At 35.4% G+C, this 14,663-nt stretch overlaps 2 protein-coding genes across 5 annotated transcripts in view; both read right to left on the bottom strand.

Annotated features, from left to right (window-relative positions):
* The window catches only part of LOC136345575 (aldo-keto reductase family 1 member B1-like), a 79,441-nt gene extending 70,222 nt beyond the window's left edge, over positions 1-9,219 (bottom strand). For 2 of the 4 annotated variants that reach the window (XM_066294058.1, XM_066294057.1), the window contains exons 1-2: positions 9,077-9,201; positions 8,773-9,026 (exon numbers count right to left, since the gene is read on the bottom strand). In XM_066294058.1, coding sequence (XP_066150155.1) covers positions 8,773-8,847 — 75 coding nt within the window. In that variant the 5' untranslated portion in view covers positions 8,848-9,026; positions 9,077-9,201. Of the gene's footprint in view, positions 1-8,772; positions 9,027-9,076 lie in introns of all 4 variants that reach the window. The other 2 variants (XM_066294060.1, XM_066294059.1) reach the window with 2 other exon arrangements.
* On the bottom strand, positions 886-2,829 carry LOC136345563 (myb-like protein Q). Its single transcript, XM_066294014.1, has 2 exons — positions 1,098-2,829; positions 886-1,002 (listed from the first exon to the last, which is right to left on the bottom strand). The coding sequence occupies exons 1-2, from the start codon at positions 2,812-2,814 to the stop codon at positions 995-997; spliced, it is 1,725 nt and encodes a 574-aa protein (XP_066150111.1). The 5' UTR covers positions 2,815-2,829; the 3' UTR covers positions 886-994.
* Positions 9,220-14,663: the final 5,444 nt, after the last annotated feature.

Genomic DNA, 14,663 nt, shown 5'->3' with positions numbered 1-14,663 from the left:
ATTTATATTTAATTAACGTTAAAAGGAAAAAAATGGAAATTTTCGAAGGAGATAATGGACGAAACAAAAAACAGACGCTAAGATATTAAAAAAATATTTTGCGTATATCGAACTTTGACATGAGTGAATATATGATTTTATAACACACATCAGATAATAAATAACGCTGAATCATAATGCCTGGTACCACCCCTTTTTTTTGGCTAAAACCCATTTTACAGTCAGTGGTGAATTAAGGGGTAAGTGGCACTTGCAGAACACTGAACTGCGTAGTTATACAGGGTGCATCAGTAACTTTGTTATAAGGAGATATCTCCATTAGTGTTAGAGATACTCGAAAATATTTTGACAAATTGTTTCGTTTGATGAAACGCATTATATGGCTGGACTTGATTGTTTCTACTACTTCCGGTTATACTAGAAGCCAATTTCAATTTTATTATTTCAGATGGAACACCCTGTATATTTTTACACTTTCTTTAAACTATCGGAGGCACCCAAAAAAACCAACAAGTTCCCATTAAAAATATGAAAGACACGATGCTTTCTTTCAGAATCAGGATAAAACAAATTTTTCCTATTACAGCGCCATCTGTGGCGAATCGAAAAAAAGTTTCAGACAAACTCCAAGTAATTTTTATCGTAAAATTCAAATCTGCAATAAAAAATGAGGGTTGCCATTTGAGATTTCAAAATTACCCCCGCCCCAACCCCAAGTGAAAGAGTTGGGAAGTCATGGTTAGTGTTATATCGTGGATCCATTCGAGACAAAATACTTTCATTTGAAACTTTTTTCAATCTGATACGTAATTTTCGAGATATCCCGATTTGTCAGGTTAAATGGACCACCCGGTATAAAAATTCGATATAAAGAGACACAGAGTATTCAAATATTACACAAATTTATTATCAAACTCCCATATACATTGTAATGCTGGCTAGTTCATAAGTTGATGGCCGGTAGTGTCTTCTTTAGTCCTAGAAGATTCCTCATTTAGGCAGCTAGAATAGAACAAACAGATAAAACAATTGCTAAATGAAAACACTTATAAATATTAAACAAAAAACAATTAACATAAAAACATTTCAAATATTACCTTGGGGAATAGAACTGACTTGAGAGTATTGGTATGGGTAACTGGTCTGGAAAGTAGCAGAAGGCAAGTAGGATCCAGACTGATAATGGTATGGATGGCTAGCATGTTGGAAGTAACTAGGACCATATTGGTAATCATAGTAGTTGCTGCTAGGTACGTTTTCCAAATGGTAAACTGAAGGATCATATTGGTAGCCATAGAGGTTTCCAGATGGAACGTAAGAACGACCATATTGGTAACCAGAAACGTAAGGGCCAGAATATACGTAGTGGTTTCTGTAAGACTGGCTTTGGTAAGGTCCATATTGGTAGCCCGAAGGTTGGTTGTTTTTATCAAAGTATCTTTGGTAGAGAGACTGGAAGAAACCACTTTCGCTCTTTGGGTAGTACTGGCCATAATATTGGTAGCCTTGGTTGTAGTGTTGCAGAACCTGGAGGGCATATCGGACTTGTTGGTTTATGTACTGCTCAATGAACTGAAGAATTCCCTTCTGTTGCTTAACGTAATGCAAGATATTGTGGAAGCGTTCTTGCACCTGTTGAACTGAGTATTGAGAACCGTATGGATACTGTTGGATAAATCGCAACTGTTGGAAGATGTAGCTGGCGAGTTCTTCCGAAATGTTTTTTTGGCTCAGCTGCAACTGGATGTACTGCTTCAAGTTCTGGATGTACTGGTAAATTCCACTTTGGCCCTCGTATTGGCGCCCGAAGGAATCAGAAGAAACAATTTGCTTTTGTTGGAAAGTTTGATAGGCCTTTCGAGCGGTAAAGTAAGCGTATTGGACTTGTTGGACAAAAGACTGAGGGAAAACGCTTTGATCGTATTCTTGGATGAGTTGGTAAGCGTTCTGGAAGAACTGGTAAGCTTCCTGGGCTTGAAGACTGTAGTACTGCGCAGCATAGTAAGGGAGGTAGTATTGCTGGTAGTTCTGGTACATCTGGATGTTATGAATGTATTGAATTCCCTGCTTCAGTTGTTCGAAAAGATTGCGGTAAGCCTCCTGAGAGATTTGTCCATTGGTGAAGTAGTGAAGGGCGTTTTGAGCATATTGTTGAGCCTGTTGCAATTGTTGGTAAGCATATTGGGCAACTGGGTAAGTGACGGCATTTTCGTTATAATATTTGCTTTGCTCCAAGACGTATTGGGAAATTATGTGTGGAACTCCAGAAAGTTCTTCCTCAGAGATTTTTTGTCTATTTTCAGTTGAGAAGTTATGGAACAGCTTGAAGGCCTTAGTGATCTGTTGGGCGAGGTATTGCAAAGTTTCCTCGTTTACACCTTGAGTGTAATAGTATTCGAAGATTTTGTAGGGAGATTGGAAATAAGATTCAGATTCACCAGCTTCATATTGTTTGCCAAGGTATTCAGCAACCACTTCAGGGAATCCTTGCTGAATAAGGTATTCGGAAACCTTAGCTCCGGTGTATCCTTGTTGCTGAGCATATCTGAACTGGTAAGCAATGTACTGAGCTACTTGATAAATGTTGTCACCTTCGCTTCCAAATTGATTACCATTGTGTTGTCCAAAATAGGCGAAGTCGTTTTGTTGAGGTACGTTGTAGGTTTCGGCCACTACCACCACTTTTCCAGGGGTGGAAACCACCACATTTCTACCAGAGGGAACGGCGAAGGCACAAGCCACCAAGGCGAATAATATGACCAGCTTCATGGTCTGCGTGCTCAGATTGACTGGATTCAACTGATAGTTTTTCATCGGACACAAGACATATTTATATGAAAAGCTATCAACGCGAAGTTACCTAACTTTTTTCGTGATTATCCCGCATTTAATTCTTATCAATTGGTTCGGTAATTACTTTAATTATGTATTTTGGCACCACGCAAAAACATGTTTGCAGAAGGTTTGTGATAATTGATTGTGGTTCCATACCATTATTAATTCCAGTCAGTACCAAAAATATTGGGACGGACGCTGAACACTTGCAAAATAAGGTATTTTTCGATTAAAAGTTGCTAAAAAAACAGATTTATTTTTCTAATGACGCCTTGAATCACCAACAATAAAGATTTAAAGTTAAAGTTTTCAAATACGTAAAAACGAAAATTTGCAATCAACAAATAACCAAAATGGGAACCATTCAATGATCAAAAAATGTTAGGACGACTCCGTTACATACCCTTGGGATGACTCATAATGCTCTTGATATCAACAATCTGATTTAAACAAATAAAAACTTGTTTCATCTTGTTCGTTCTACGCTAAGTTGGGGGTACTTAGTCTTCGGATTAATTACAATGTGGGGTGCGGTAAAAAAACAAGTTTCGATTTAAGACATTTAATGGTGTATCATCATGAACAAGGCTGTTCCTCTAGTAAAGTTTCTTCCGTATTAAAACTTAGTAGAAGTACGGTGGGAAATATTATTTTATGATATAAAAATGACGACAGACTGTACTTTATTTCACAAACTGGCCATGCAATACCGGCGAACCAAAGGGACTGATACCTTATTATGCGAAAAGTTAAAGAAAATTCAAAAACTAGTGTTCCAAAACTCCAAATTTTGTTAAACCAACACACACAGAAAAAGGTATCTCTGCAAACAATACGCCGATGCATCAATTTTCATGGTTGTCATGGTAGAATGGCGCGAAAGAAACCATGGGGGAATGGAAAGAATAAGAAAATACTGCTAAAATTTGCGTCCAGCCACATCTTAAAAGAAAATGACCACTGGTCAGATGTAATTTTCTGGTAATGTGTCCAAATTTAACATTTTTGGCTCTGCTGGGCCTCCTGGAGGGTAGAAAAAGGCAAATGAAGCGTTGAAAACGGAGAACCTAGGATGGATGGTGGAGGTTCTGCTATGGTTTGGGGATGCATATCAAATACGGAAGTTGGAAAATTGGTATTCATAGAAGAAACAATGGACAAAATGTGCTATCTCAATATTTTAAAACAAAATCTTGAATGTGTTAAAAATACGAAAATTTTAAACACGTTCAAATTCTATCAAGACAACGGCCCCAAACATAGCGCTCGAATAGTACAAGAATGGCTACTTTATAATTGTCCAAACCTCCTGTCCAGTCCCCAGACCTTAACCCCATTGAGAATGTATGGCATTTTCTTCAGACGGAAATGAGAAGTCATCAAATCACTAATGAGGACACTTCAAAGCAAGAATTGCAAAAAGAATGGAATAAATTGAACAGAGATTTTCTACAAAAAATTTTTTTTCAATGCCAAAGCGGTTAAAAAAGTGTTGTTCAGTAACACCCTCAGGAGCAATTGGTAGACACTGTTAAATCATATTATTATTTAGATATACGACTATGTAGGGCTTTTTTAATACCGGGACATTTCAATTTGGTTGCGCGTCCATATTTAACAGCACCTTATGAAGATCACTGGACTGGTCGGGCCGTCGTCACTTGTGGCCTGCTAGACCTCCGGACTTAGATCTATTGAACTAAGTAATCAAAACTTTTTGTGGTATTTCACTTTTTAATAGCTGTCGATAACAACACTATTGTCCTAAACTTATACAGGATGTTTCACGCTATGCGGCATGGAATATTGTGGTTAAAATACGAGGGTTCCAAAAAGTTTTACTTTTGGGGCTATATGGAGGTTACTTTTTAAAATTATTTTCATATTATACTGGTTATCCCAAAAGCGCTAAAAATAGTAAAGTTTTTTTTTTAATGGAACTCCCTGTATATAATTTCATTTTTGGGATTTTCGGACCGAAATAAGTGTATTTTAATAAGATTTTAAAATTAATTTTAAATTTAACCTAATTTTCACGTTTTAAATGTTTAAAAAGTATTTAAGCGTAAGTATGTAACAACAATTTTGCAGTGAAGTGTAACAATAAATAATATTCCATATTCCAATCATAATAAACTTGCCTCTTTGTACAGGTTGTCCAAAAATTAAAGCAAATCAAATAAGAGCTTTAAGTGGTTATAATTTGATTAATTTAAATGTAATGCCACATTTTTAACTTGGCAAGAAATGTAATTATTCGTTACCTATCAAATCGTGTCAAGGTGGTCATAGCTACGTCTTCGATTTTTAACAAAATATGCAAAAAAGTGTTCTTTGCGTCATTTTGTATTTTTTAATGAAAAGTTTCAACGCCTCTAGTTTCCAAAGGTACTCAAAAACATCAGATACCTAACCCATTTACTATGTCAGGTTTAGTCTGCAAAGTCCACCTTTACTTTAGAGTGGTATTATTTTTTGTAATTTTGGACGTCTCGACCGCTTTTATTTGAACTTTGTTGTGGTGTTGCATAGACAAAATGATTGGCCCCCCAGATAACCGGACTTAACTCCGCCAGATTTCTTTATTCGTGGACGTATAAAATGAATTGGCTACAATGCGCCTGCGACAACTTCACGCAGTCCAATGTTTAACGAATATTGATATTGAAAATTGGATGATTTTCATGTGGGTTGTCTTCAGCCATGATCGTTGTGAAAATTTCGTATTACGTTTCTGGAAAAACTCGCCCAGCGGTGAAAAAATTAACGAGCTTCCATCGAGAGAGATGCAAAAGTTTGGAATTTAATTAGGGAGAGATGTGAAAAGATTCGAAGAGTGGACAGTTGTAACTTCAGTTGTTCTAATGGGGATAATTGCTAAATTTACAAAAATCTACCGGGCGTTACTATTTCCGCCCGACAGATCTGCTCCGTGGAAAAATTTCAGTCTTTCGGTGCATTATTTCCCTACGAAGGAAAAGTGGAAGAGCGCTGGCTAATGTTAATAATAAGGTTAATAAAATAATAATTATTACATTATCCATAATGAATTAATTATTCACTTGATCTTCTCTAAAAAAGGAGGTCTTGAATCCTGACACGTAAGTGTACCTTCGGTTTGGCATAACAGCCAAGTAAATAATGGATTCATTTCTGTATTTTCTGTTAAAATATTGGTGCACGTGTCACTGCCGAGTCGATATTTGCTATATGTATTTGATGAGCGATGAGGAAAAATAACCAATGGAATTATAGATTTTGTAGTATAAGTGCCCATAATATCTACTGCGTGATATGCAATAAAATCGTTATCTTGTTTGACCTGGGACAAAAGTAAAGTTCAGTGCAATGAATTTTTTATACCACCGAGACCGTAAACCTCAAAAACAGTTGTGGCAAAAGATATAAGTACAGCTATGTCTGATAATTCTTTTATCAGAACATTAAAATTTACACAACAATAATACATCAACAATGTATGAAGGGTGTTCCAGGGAAAAGTATCCACCCTGAGTATTTTTTCTTTAACTTTAACTTTGATAGGTAGGGGGGCATTATTTGGCGAAAAAGTTGTTTTTGAAATGTCATCACTCTACCCCTGGAAACCACCCCTTTGAAATTTTAAAATTAGAAGAAAGATTGTGTTAAGTCATGTTTCAAAAGTAATTTTGTTCTCTACATAGACGAGCGTTTATTTTCTATTTTAGTACGTCGATCGTGTAAAACCTAAAAAAAATAACTTTCGTTACTGGAGTGACGTCAATTCTCGTTTATTCCCCATAGAGGCCCATTCGCAACAATCTCAAAAACTGACGTTTGGGCAGGGATTTCGGGTGTTCGCGCAGTTGAATTATTTTTCATTCCTGAAAACTTAAATCTAGAAAACTTTCTACAAACTCTACAACACGCCATATATCCCAACACAACTGAAATACTTAAACAAGACCCTGGTATCTTAGAAAAATAATTAATTTTTCAACAAAATAAAGCGCCCTGCTGCTGTCGGACAATTTCTGGATGAAAATTTTCCTGGAAGATTGATGGACAGAAGAGTTCCAGTAGAGTGGCCCGCGAGATGACCTGATCTTACTTCTCTGGATTTGTTCTTATGAGAATATTCGAAGACCAAAATCTATGACACACAATTTAATTCCTTGAAGGAGTTCTGTACCCGAATAGTCGAAGAGTGCAAGTTGATACCACCAAAAATGCTAGATAACGTGCGGCGACGTTTTAAGGATGAGCTGTACATCTGCATGGAAGTCATGTAAAATATCAGTAAAATTGGTTAAAATCAAGTTATTTGGTTTTTGTTTCATTTTTACAAGACCTACGTACCAAATATTAGAAAAATAAGAACTTGACCACGTAGAGAATAAAATTACCTTTCAAGTGAGGTATAACACACCCCTCCTTCCAATTTGAAAATTCCAAATAATTAGTTTCCAGTGGTATAGGAATGGCCTTTCGACAACAACTTTTTCACCACATGAGGTCTCCCTCCCTATCAAATTTGACGTGTTTTAACGTGTTTTTTAATCAACAACAGAAAAATATTTAGGGTGGCGACTTCTCCTTATATAGAGGGTGTTTCAGCTTCAACCCGCATAACTTCAATAACGTATTGGACGTCCAAAGATAATGTCAGTTTTCTATATAAACCAATATCCAATAAGGCTTTCTTTAGCAGATACGGGGGGTTCAAACTTAATTTAAAAAACTTGAAGATATTAAACTTATTCAAAAAGGGTTAGATTCTTTAATGAAATTTTGGAGGTTTTGACAACTATAAACAACGCATATGTTCTACTGGAAAAAATGCTTTTTAGTTTTTCCAATGATGTGCTTTCCTCTATGTTAGGGAGTATTTTTTCAGAAAAAATGGTACGCTACTGATCCTTTTGAAAACACAAATTATTCTTAAATTGGTCTTTCAGAATTGGCGGAATAGTCCCACTTGAGATTCGCTCGTCCAATACACTATTTCCGAGTGAAAAAATTAAAATAACTTTACAAAAAGATCAAATCGACAGTTAAATTTTCTCAATTTTCGTAAAAATTCAAAAGGAAAAAAGTATAAAGTAATACAAAATTTTATGTATTCGGCAATACTAACGTTTGGACTCTGGTAATTTAGGCCCAATCGCAATATTTTAATTGGGGAAATCTCTCTGTGCGTGGTGTGTCCCTACGTAAAGACCCGAACACAATTCTATTATTAAATAATTTGATTGTTTGAGCTGAATATTTTACATAATTTAGACCATATTTTTTCTCGTGCGAAAATTTTAATTGACCTTGAAATCAGATACAGGAAAATGAATGACTGAACAAATTTAAGCCCGCAGAAAATGGCGAACTGAATGAAGTAACGAAAGTCTTAAATACATTTTGCTTTAGTTTCAACGAATTATGTATTTTGCACTTAAAAAGCAGACAAATATTATGTAGGCACGTTGATAAGATATTAAGATCTGAGAAAAATATTGGAGGCTGTTCTTGCTGAGTTATGAAACTCAATTAAAATTGGGGTGTTCTTATCAGCACCTAACACAAAATTAAGAAAACTTTAATTTTGCATTGCTTTTAGGGCAATATTCTAATATTCATGAATAAAAAAATTAGTTTTACCACGACATGAAAACCCTATCAAAAAACGCGGGTGATCAAACCAGATAACCACACCGCCCTGGGTTCTTTCGATAACTTTTGAATGACCCCAAAAAAATCTTTAGAAAAAAAGTGTATAACCCCCTTGCCACAATAGCATTTATCATAAATAAAAATGCTAATTGCATGGTAACACTATAATAAACGTCACGTAGATACATTTTCAATGCCCCAGATAAGCTGTTAACATTCTGACCTCTTGAGCCAAACACTAGCCGATTAAACGGTCAACAACGATGTAGGAAAAGCGAACTAAAGCAAACTTACCTTCCAAGTTCCCAGGCCGATAACAGGGATTTGCAGGCCATTGTTCAGTTGCATAGTGAGTACTTCAGAAGCCATTTTCAGTCTCTACTTGTCCAAAAACCACTGAACAGCTACGTACCTAACGGCGCCAATGGGCAATGTTTCAAGTGGGCTCTAGGGTTACGTTATCTGTTTGTTTTGATAATGAAGTAGTTTGTAGAATGGTTCCAGGTAGTACTCGGTAGGGTATCTATTGGCGACACTTGGTACTAAAGCTGTAAGTTGAGCAGGTACTGTCGGTACCAACTAAATATACTGCTACTACCTGCCTATTAATTATCGTCACCATTTTGTCAACAAAATTGTGTCGGGCACAAACAAAAATTTCGAAACATATCAACCCCGTTTCTGAGCCTGTAGTCCTGAAGGGCCACGATAGACTGAAACTCTACATGAAGAGAGTCGCTTGGATAGGAAATGATCTGATGAAATTGAAAATACTATTTGCATCAGACTACCGGACTGTCTTTCAGAAATTACGACTAATACTGCAGGATTGCATAAGACTTTTACATGAGTTACACTTCATAATACGATATTATTGTCGATCTTGTGGTCCTAGAAGTTAGAAAAGTTTTCGACTGCCTTCGAAAGAAAGTTTGTTGAAATCAGACATGTGGAAAAGTCTCAGGAGGAAAAAGGGGAACGAAATGAGATGGAGATGGGATGGAGATGGGATTCGAGGACACAATCGGGATGAAGAGTGACCAAATATCATAACCCTCAAGGGTATACGGGGTGGTGCATCGAAAACGAAACAGAAATATTTTTAGGTGGCTGAAAATGTATTTTCGAAAACTGCACGAACACGTCAATTTTATATTCAAAGCGGACATATTATGAACGTATACTCCCTCCTTTCACATCAACTCTCTAGCCGAGGTAGATTAAACCCTTAAAATTTTAAATGGAAAGCAGGATCGAGGAGTACATTTGGAATATATTTTTACAAAAAAAGGAGAAAAGAAATATGTTTAGCATACACTCCCAAAATATACACGTCTTAGATTACATGCATAATTCCGTTTACGTTTTACAAATCAAAATTTATTGATTTGATTGCAGAGAGAGTAGAAATCATTCTATTATTTTTTGCAAATCATCAGTATGTCAGCCGGACCGTCCAACTTTCTAAACAGAGTCATGAAGGAATGAGTGATGAACAAAAAAAAAATGTTTTTTTGTAATATAAAGCTGAATAGCATTTTCTAGTAGAATAAACCCTTTTAAATACGAAAATAACCAAAAAATCTATAACACGTAAAGTTACGGATATTTTTACTTTCAATGAATTTAAAATACTTAATTTTTTAAAATCATTTTTCAAAAAGTTTTATCCTGTATATCAACTATATTTATAATTTTTATTCTCTCTAGTGTTTTGGTGGCACCTAAAAAAAAGTAAAAATCAAAAGCATTTAATTGGGAGATCATAATTCTATTTTTTGCTCTTAAGGGGGGTCACATCTTCTCTCTTTAAAAGCCAACACTAGTCGCTCATCATTCCTGGATCCCATCGTCCTTGGTACCGAATTTCTATTGTCCTGAAATCTTGATGAAATCTTTCACCCTGCTCATCGCTGACAATTCCCAAATTTTCAAGAAAAAAAGTTAGATGGAAATGAAGAAAGTGAACTTTCAATGACACTCGGCAACCAAGCGTTTTGCAGGAGTTTAAAAGCTCATTAATTAATTTTTCGTAGTTTGGATTCATATTATTTCCTAAACAGCCTCTCACTCCACTTATAAATGAGTTCTAAGCTCTAAGTTCTTGTGTAGTGAGCTTTTCTACAAAGTTAACATCTTCCAGCAATTTTCTGATTTGTGACCCAATAAAAATGTCTTCTTTTAATTTCACGTCACTTAACTGGGGAAAGACTTGCTTTAGGTATTTATCCTTCACCCTCTTTATTCATAGCCTTCATAAAGTTCCTCATCAGCCCAAGTTAATGTGAAGACGAGGCAAAAGGGAATTTTTTTGGGTCTACCAAAGGCACATATTTAGCATTTTAAGTTCCTGGTTGAAATTCACTCCTTATGGGCTAAATATATATATTTTTTAATGTTTATTTATTTCGCGACTGCCCCAAAAACAAGGAAAACAGCAATACTATATATATACTTTATATAAATCCTCCATGAAGTCCCATCAAAATCGCTATAACTTTTAAATTCCCACATATCTACCGTTTGTACCGGTTGTAGTTTATTTTATCTGAAAGTGTGCGCATATTGTCATAGGTTTCTTTCATTGACACTGAATGGTTAACAGAGATAGATGGTTTCAAATTTCCATTATGTAATAATACAGCCTTTAAACTATACTTTGAAGAATCTATGGACAAACGCCACTCATTAGGAAAATGCTGGATATTGAGTTCCTGCATTAAACCATCTGTATCGGTGCATGCACATAAAGAATTTTCCATATTGTAAAATGAAAAAAATGTAGCATTTCTTTTCCTAAAAATTCTAATTTTTGTTTCCTTAGCTAGTAAATTCCACTCCTCAAGACGGGAAACGAGAAATTCTGACTGTTGCTTTGATAACCCCAAATCTCGTACTAAATCATTTAATTCACGTTGAAGAATCAAATGTGATTCGTCAGAACTGGGTCCTGGAGTTAGAATAGGGTCGGTCCATTAGCCTTGGGAGCTGCCTGATGATGCATTATCTCCTTTATCTCCCAAACCAACATCTTGCCAATCTAAAGGCAAAGTCTGTACTGGTAACTCTGCATTGTGAGGAACAGATCTTACGGCAGAAGGCAAATTGGGATATTCAATCTTGCGCTTTTTCTTTTTAGGATAACTGTCAGTCTTTTTCATGCAAAACTAACAATCATCAAAATGATTGGCAGGTTCTCGTCATATCATCGGAACTGCAAAGGCCAGACTCTTTCTCGTTCCTTTCATGAATTGCTACAGCTGACACAGCACTCATGGGGAGACCCCCGCTCATCTTGATCTCCAGTTGAAACCCCAAAATACGTGAAATAGGCTTTTTTCACATTTTCTGCAAATGGCCTGGCTTGAAATTTCACAAGAAATTCTCCACAAATATAGCAAAACTTGTCAGAGGATGTTTTGCAACTGCGGTGCGTTTGACTTAACATTCTCATCGTTCAAAAAACTCTTTTAACAACGCAAAATCACTCATTTTAAATCTCAAGAGAAGACTGAATAAGACAACAAGCTTTATGTTGTAAACTCCATAATTTTAATTATATTTTGATTTTGAAATGCACCCTTTTTAATGACTCCCCTCATAAAACTTACTATCTACCGATATAAGAGGATCTACCGAGGCCACTGAAAAATGACGCGTATTGGGGCTTTGTGAGTATTTTTTTCATTATTAGAAAGGTATTAGCAACTCAAAAATAATGGCCTGAACTGTGTTACAAAAATTATGTCGGCCGGTATTTTTAAAATGCAATGGAGGTACGTTTTGGAATTACTTCATAAACTTCGTCGACTCAGAGTAATTAAAAAAAAATTATGGAAGCCCTTCCAGAAAGGAAGAAATCGGTGTCGAGGTTTTAGGGCAGATTCATCTGGATTCTACATTAAGTACTCGTCAATTGGAAACTGTAACTGGAGTCAGTCGACGCACTATTCAAAGAATATTAGAGGCTCATCATTTTCATTCACATAAGATCCGCTTATTGCAAGAATTGAACGATGATTGTAACAGCCGTTTGCAATTTTGCGAACTTATAAGTGAATGGGCAATTAGAAATAATAATTATCTGTTTAATATCTGCTTTTCTGATTAATGTTCGTTTTTTGTAAACAGTACGATGAATCGGCATAATTGTCGATATTGGTCTGATGAAAATTTCATGAGGTTCATACCCAGTATCCACAAAAATTATATGTTTGGACTGGCATCTTTGGCGATCATCTCGTTGATCCTTGTTTCTTACCCGGAAATCTCACTACTGACATGTACTTAGAATTACTACAAAATGCAATTGATCCGGCATTAACACAATTATGTAAAAATAATAAAAATTACATCGAAGACCAGTTGATATTTCAGCAGAATGGTGCCTCTTCCCGTTACGCATTACCTATCCGAGATTATTTAAATGAACAGCTTCCAAATCGTTGGATTGGAAGGAGAGATACAATTGAGTGGCCCCCACGATTGCCAGATTTATCACCTTTGAATTATTTTCTGTGCGGTGATTTAAAAAACAGAATCTACGCAGCTCAACCGAACTCTTTAAAATAACTTCGGCAAAGAATAATAAATGAATTTCGTCAAATAAATCCTCAAATGCACCAAAATGTCCGACACCGATTTGAACAAAAGCTGTATTACTGTTTAGAAACTGGCGGTCACCACTTCGAACACTTAATTATCTAATCAATATATAGGTAAATATTGGATGGGTGTCTTTTATAAATTGTCTTCCATTAATAAATGAATAATCCACTACTCGTTAAATAATTCGATACTTCAAATTAATTTTTTTTTAGGAGTGGGTTTGATTCTCTCAAGTGGTTGAAATTATTAGAATCATCATGAAAAAAACAGTCAAAATTACCCACTTTATGTTATTTTTATCTGAGTTGTTGCCAATTTTAAATTATTAATTCATATCAGATGATACGCCTTTTGATCAAATTTTTCAAAAACTGCTGAATCAGAATTAGTCAAATTGGAGATCATTATAATGAAAATCGAAAGACCTTTTAAACAAGGTACCCCTCAACCCTACGTTCCATTTAAGATTTAGGCGTGTAACTAACCCCGGCTAGGAAGGTGATGTGAAAGGAGGGAGTATACGTTCATAATGTGTCTCCCTCTAATATAAAGTTTACGTGTCCAACTATTTTTCGAAAATTAATTCACAAACATCTGAAAATGCCTCTGTTTCGTTTTCGATGCGCCACTCTGTATATACTAGCACAGAGATAAAACCACCGAAAAGACCGATTGAAGGGAGTCTTCAAGATTCAGGAGTTTAAATTCCAACTTGGACTCTTATGTGTCCTATAATTGAACCTAAAGAAAACAAGTGAAATAAATCTACTCCTACACTTGAATCTTTCATAGAAGTGTCCTGACCAAGGACATTGGATATTTTAATCAATTAAATACTTGCCATAGCATAGTTACTTTATTCTCTGCTTTCCTTTGTTATTTCATTTTAATGAAGAGAAAACATTAACACTTTAGTGAAGACAGTACTTCCTAACCGAAAAATTTGCATTTTTACTGGACATTTCTACAAACTCCATGATATCCTTTGAGAGTACCTGATGAATTTTCATGGCGACCACATTGGTCGTAAATTTCTATGCACAATTGCAATGGTTTCAAGGAATTTCCGAAAAATTTGAAAGAGGAGAAGATAATGCTGAAACTGGTATTAAGTGTAGACTTGAATTCTACTTAGTTTGGCTACAATTTAATTATATTTTTTAAGCCTTGAGACAATTGAATCTCGCGAGAGTTTTAACACATTTTCAAGTTAAAATTTTTAACTTCCTTCTTACTCTCTCCAAGCCCTAAAATATTCTTTCGAAGAATCATACCCACTTGGAGGATTCACAAATACAGTTGACTAATTTTATTAATCAATAATATTTTAATGGGAAATTTGTCATGTTAATTTTACAGAAATAAGGAAGATTTTAATTATTGAATTCTATAGAGTGCAAAATTAGAAGTTGATACAATACTGCAAGAGAAACGATTTGAATAACAGAGAAAAGGGAGACGTAGATCCTTACATATTTTACAAACACTAAGAAACTGTCTGCTTTTACTTTTTTCATTTATATAAATCTAAGAGTCCTGCAAGAAATGATGAAGGTAATTAACTGTTGTTCTTTAGC

The sequence above is a fragment of the Euwallacea fornicatus genome, chromosome 20 (assembly GCF_040115645.1).
Source record: "Euwallacea fornicatus isolate EFF26 chromosome 20, ASM4011564v1, whole genome shotgun sequence".
NCBI lineage: Eukaryota > Metazoa > Arthropoda > Insecta > Coleoptera > Curculionidae > Euwallacea > Euwallacea fornicatus.
This window is presented reverse-complemented; position numbering and strand designations above follow the sequence as displayed.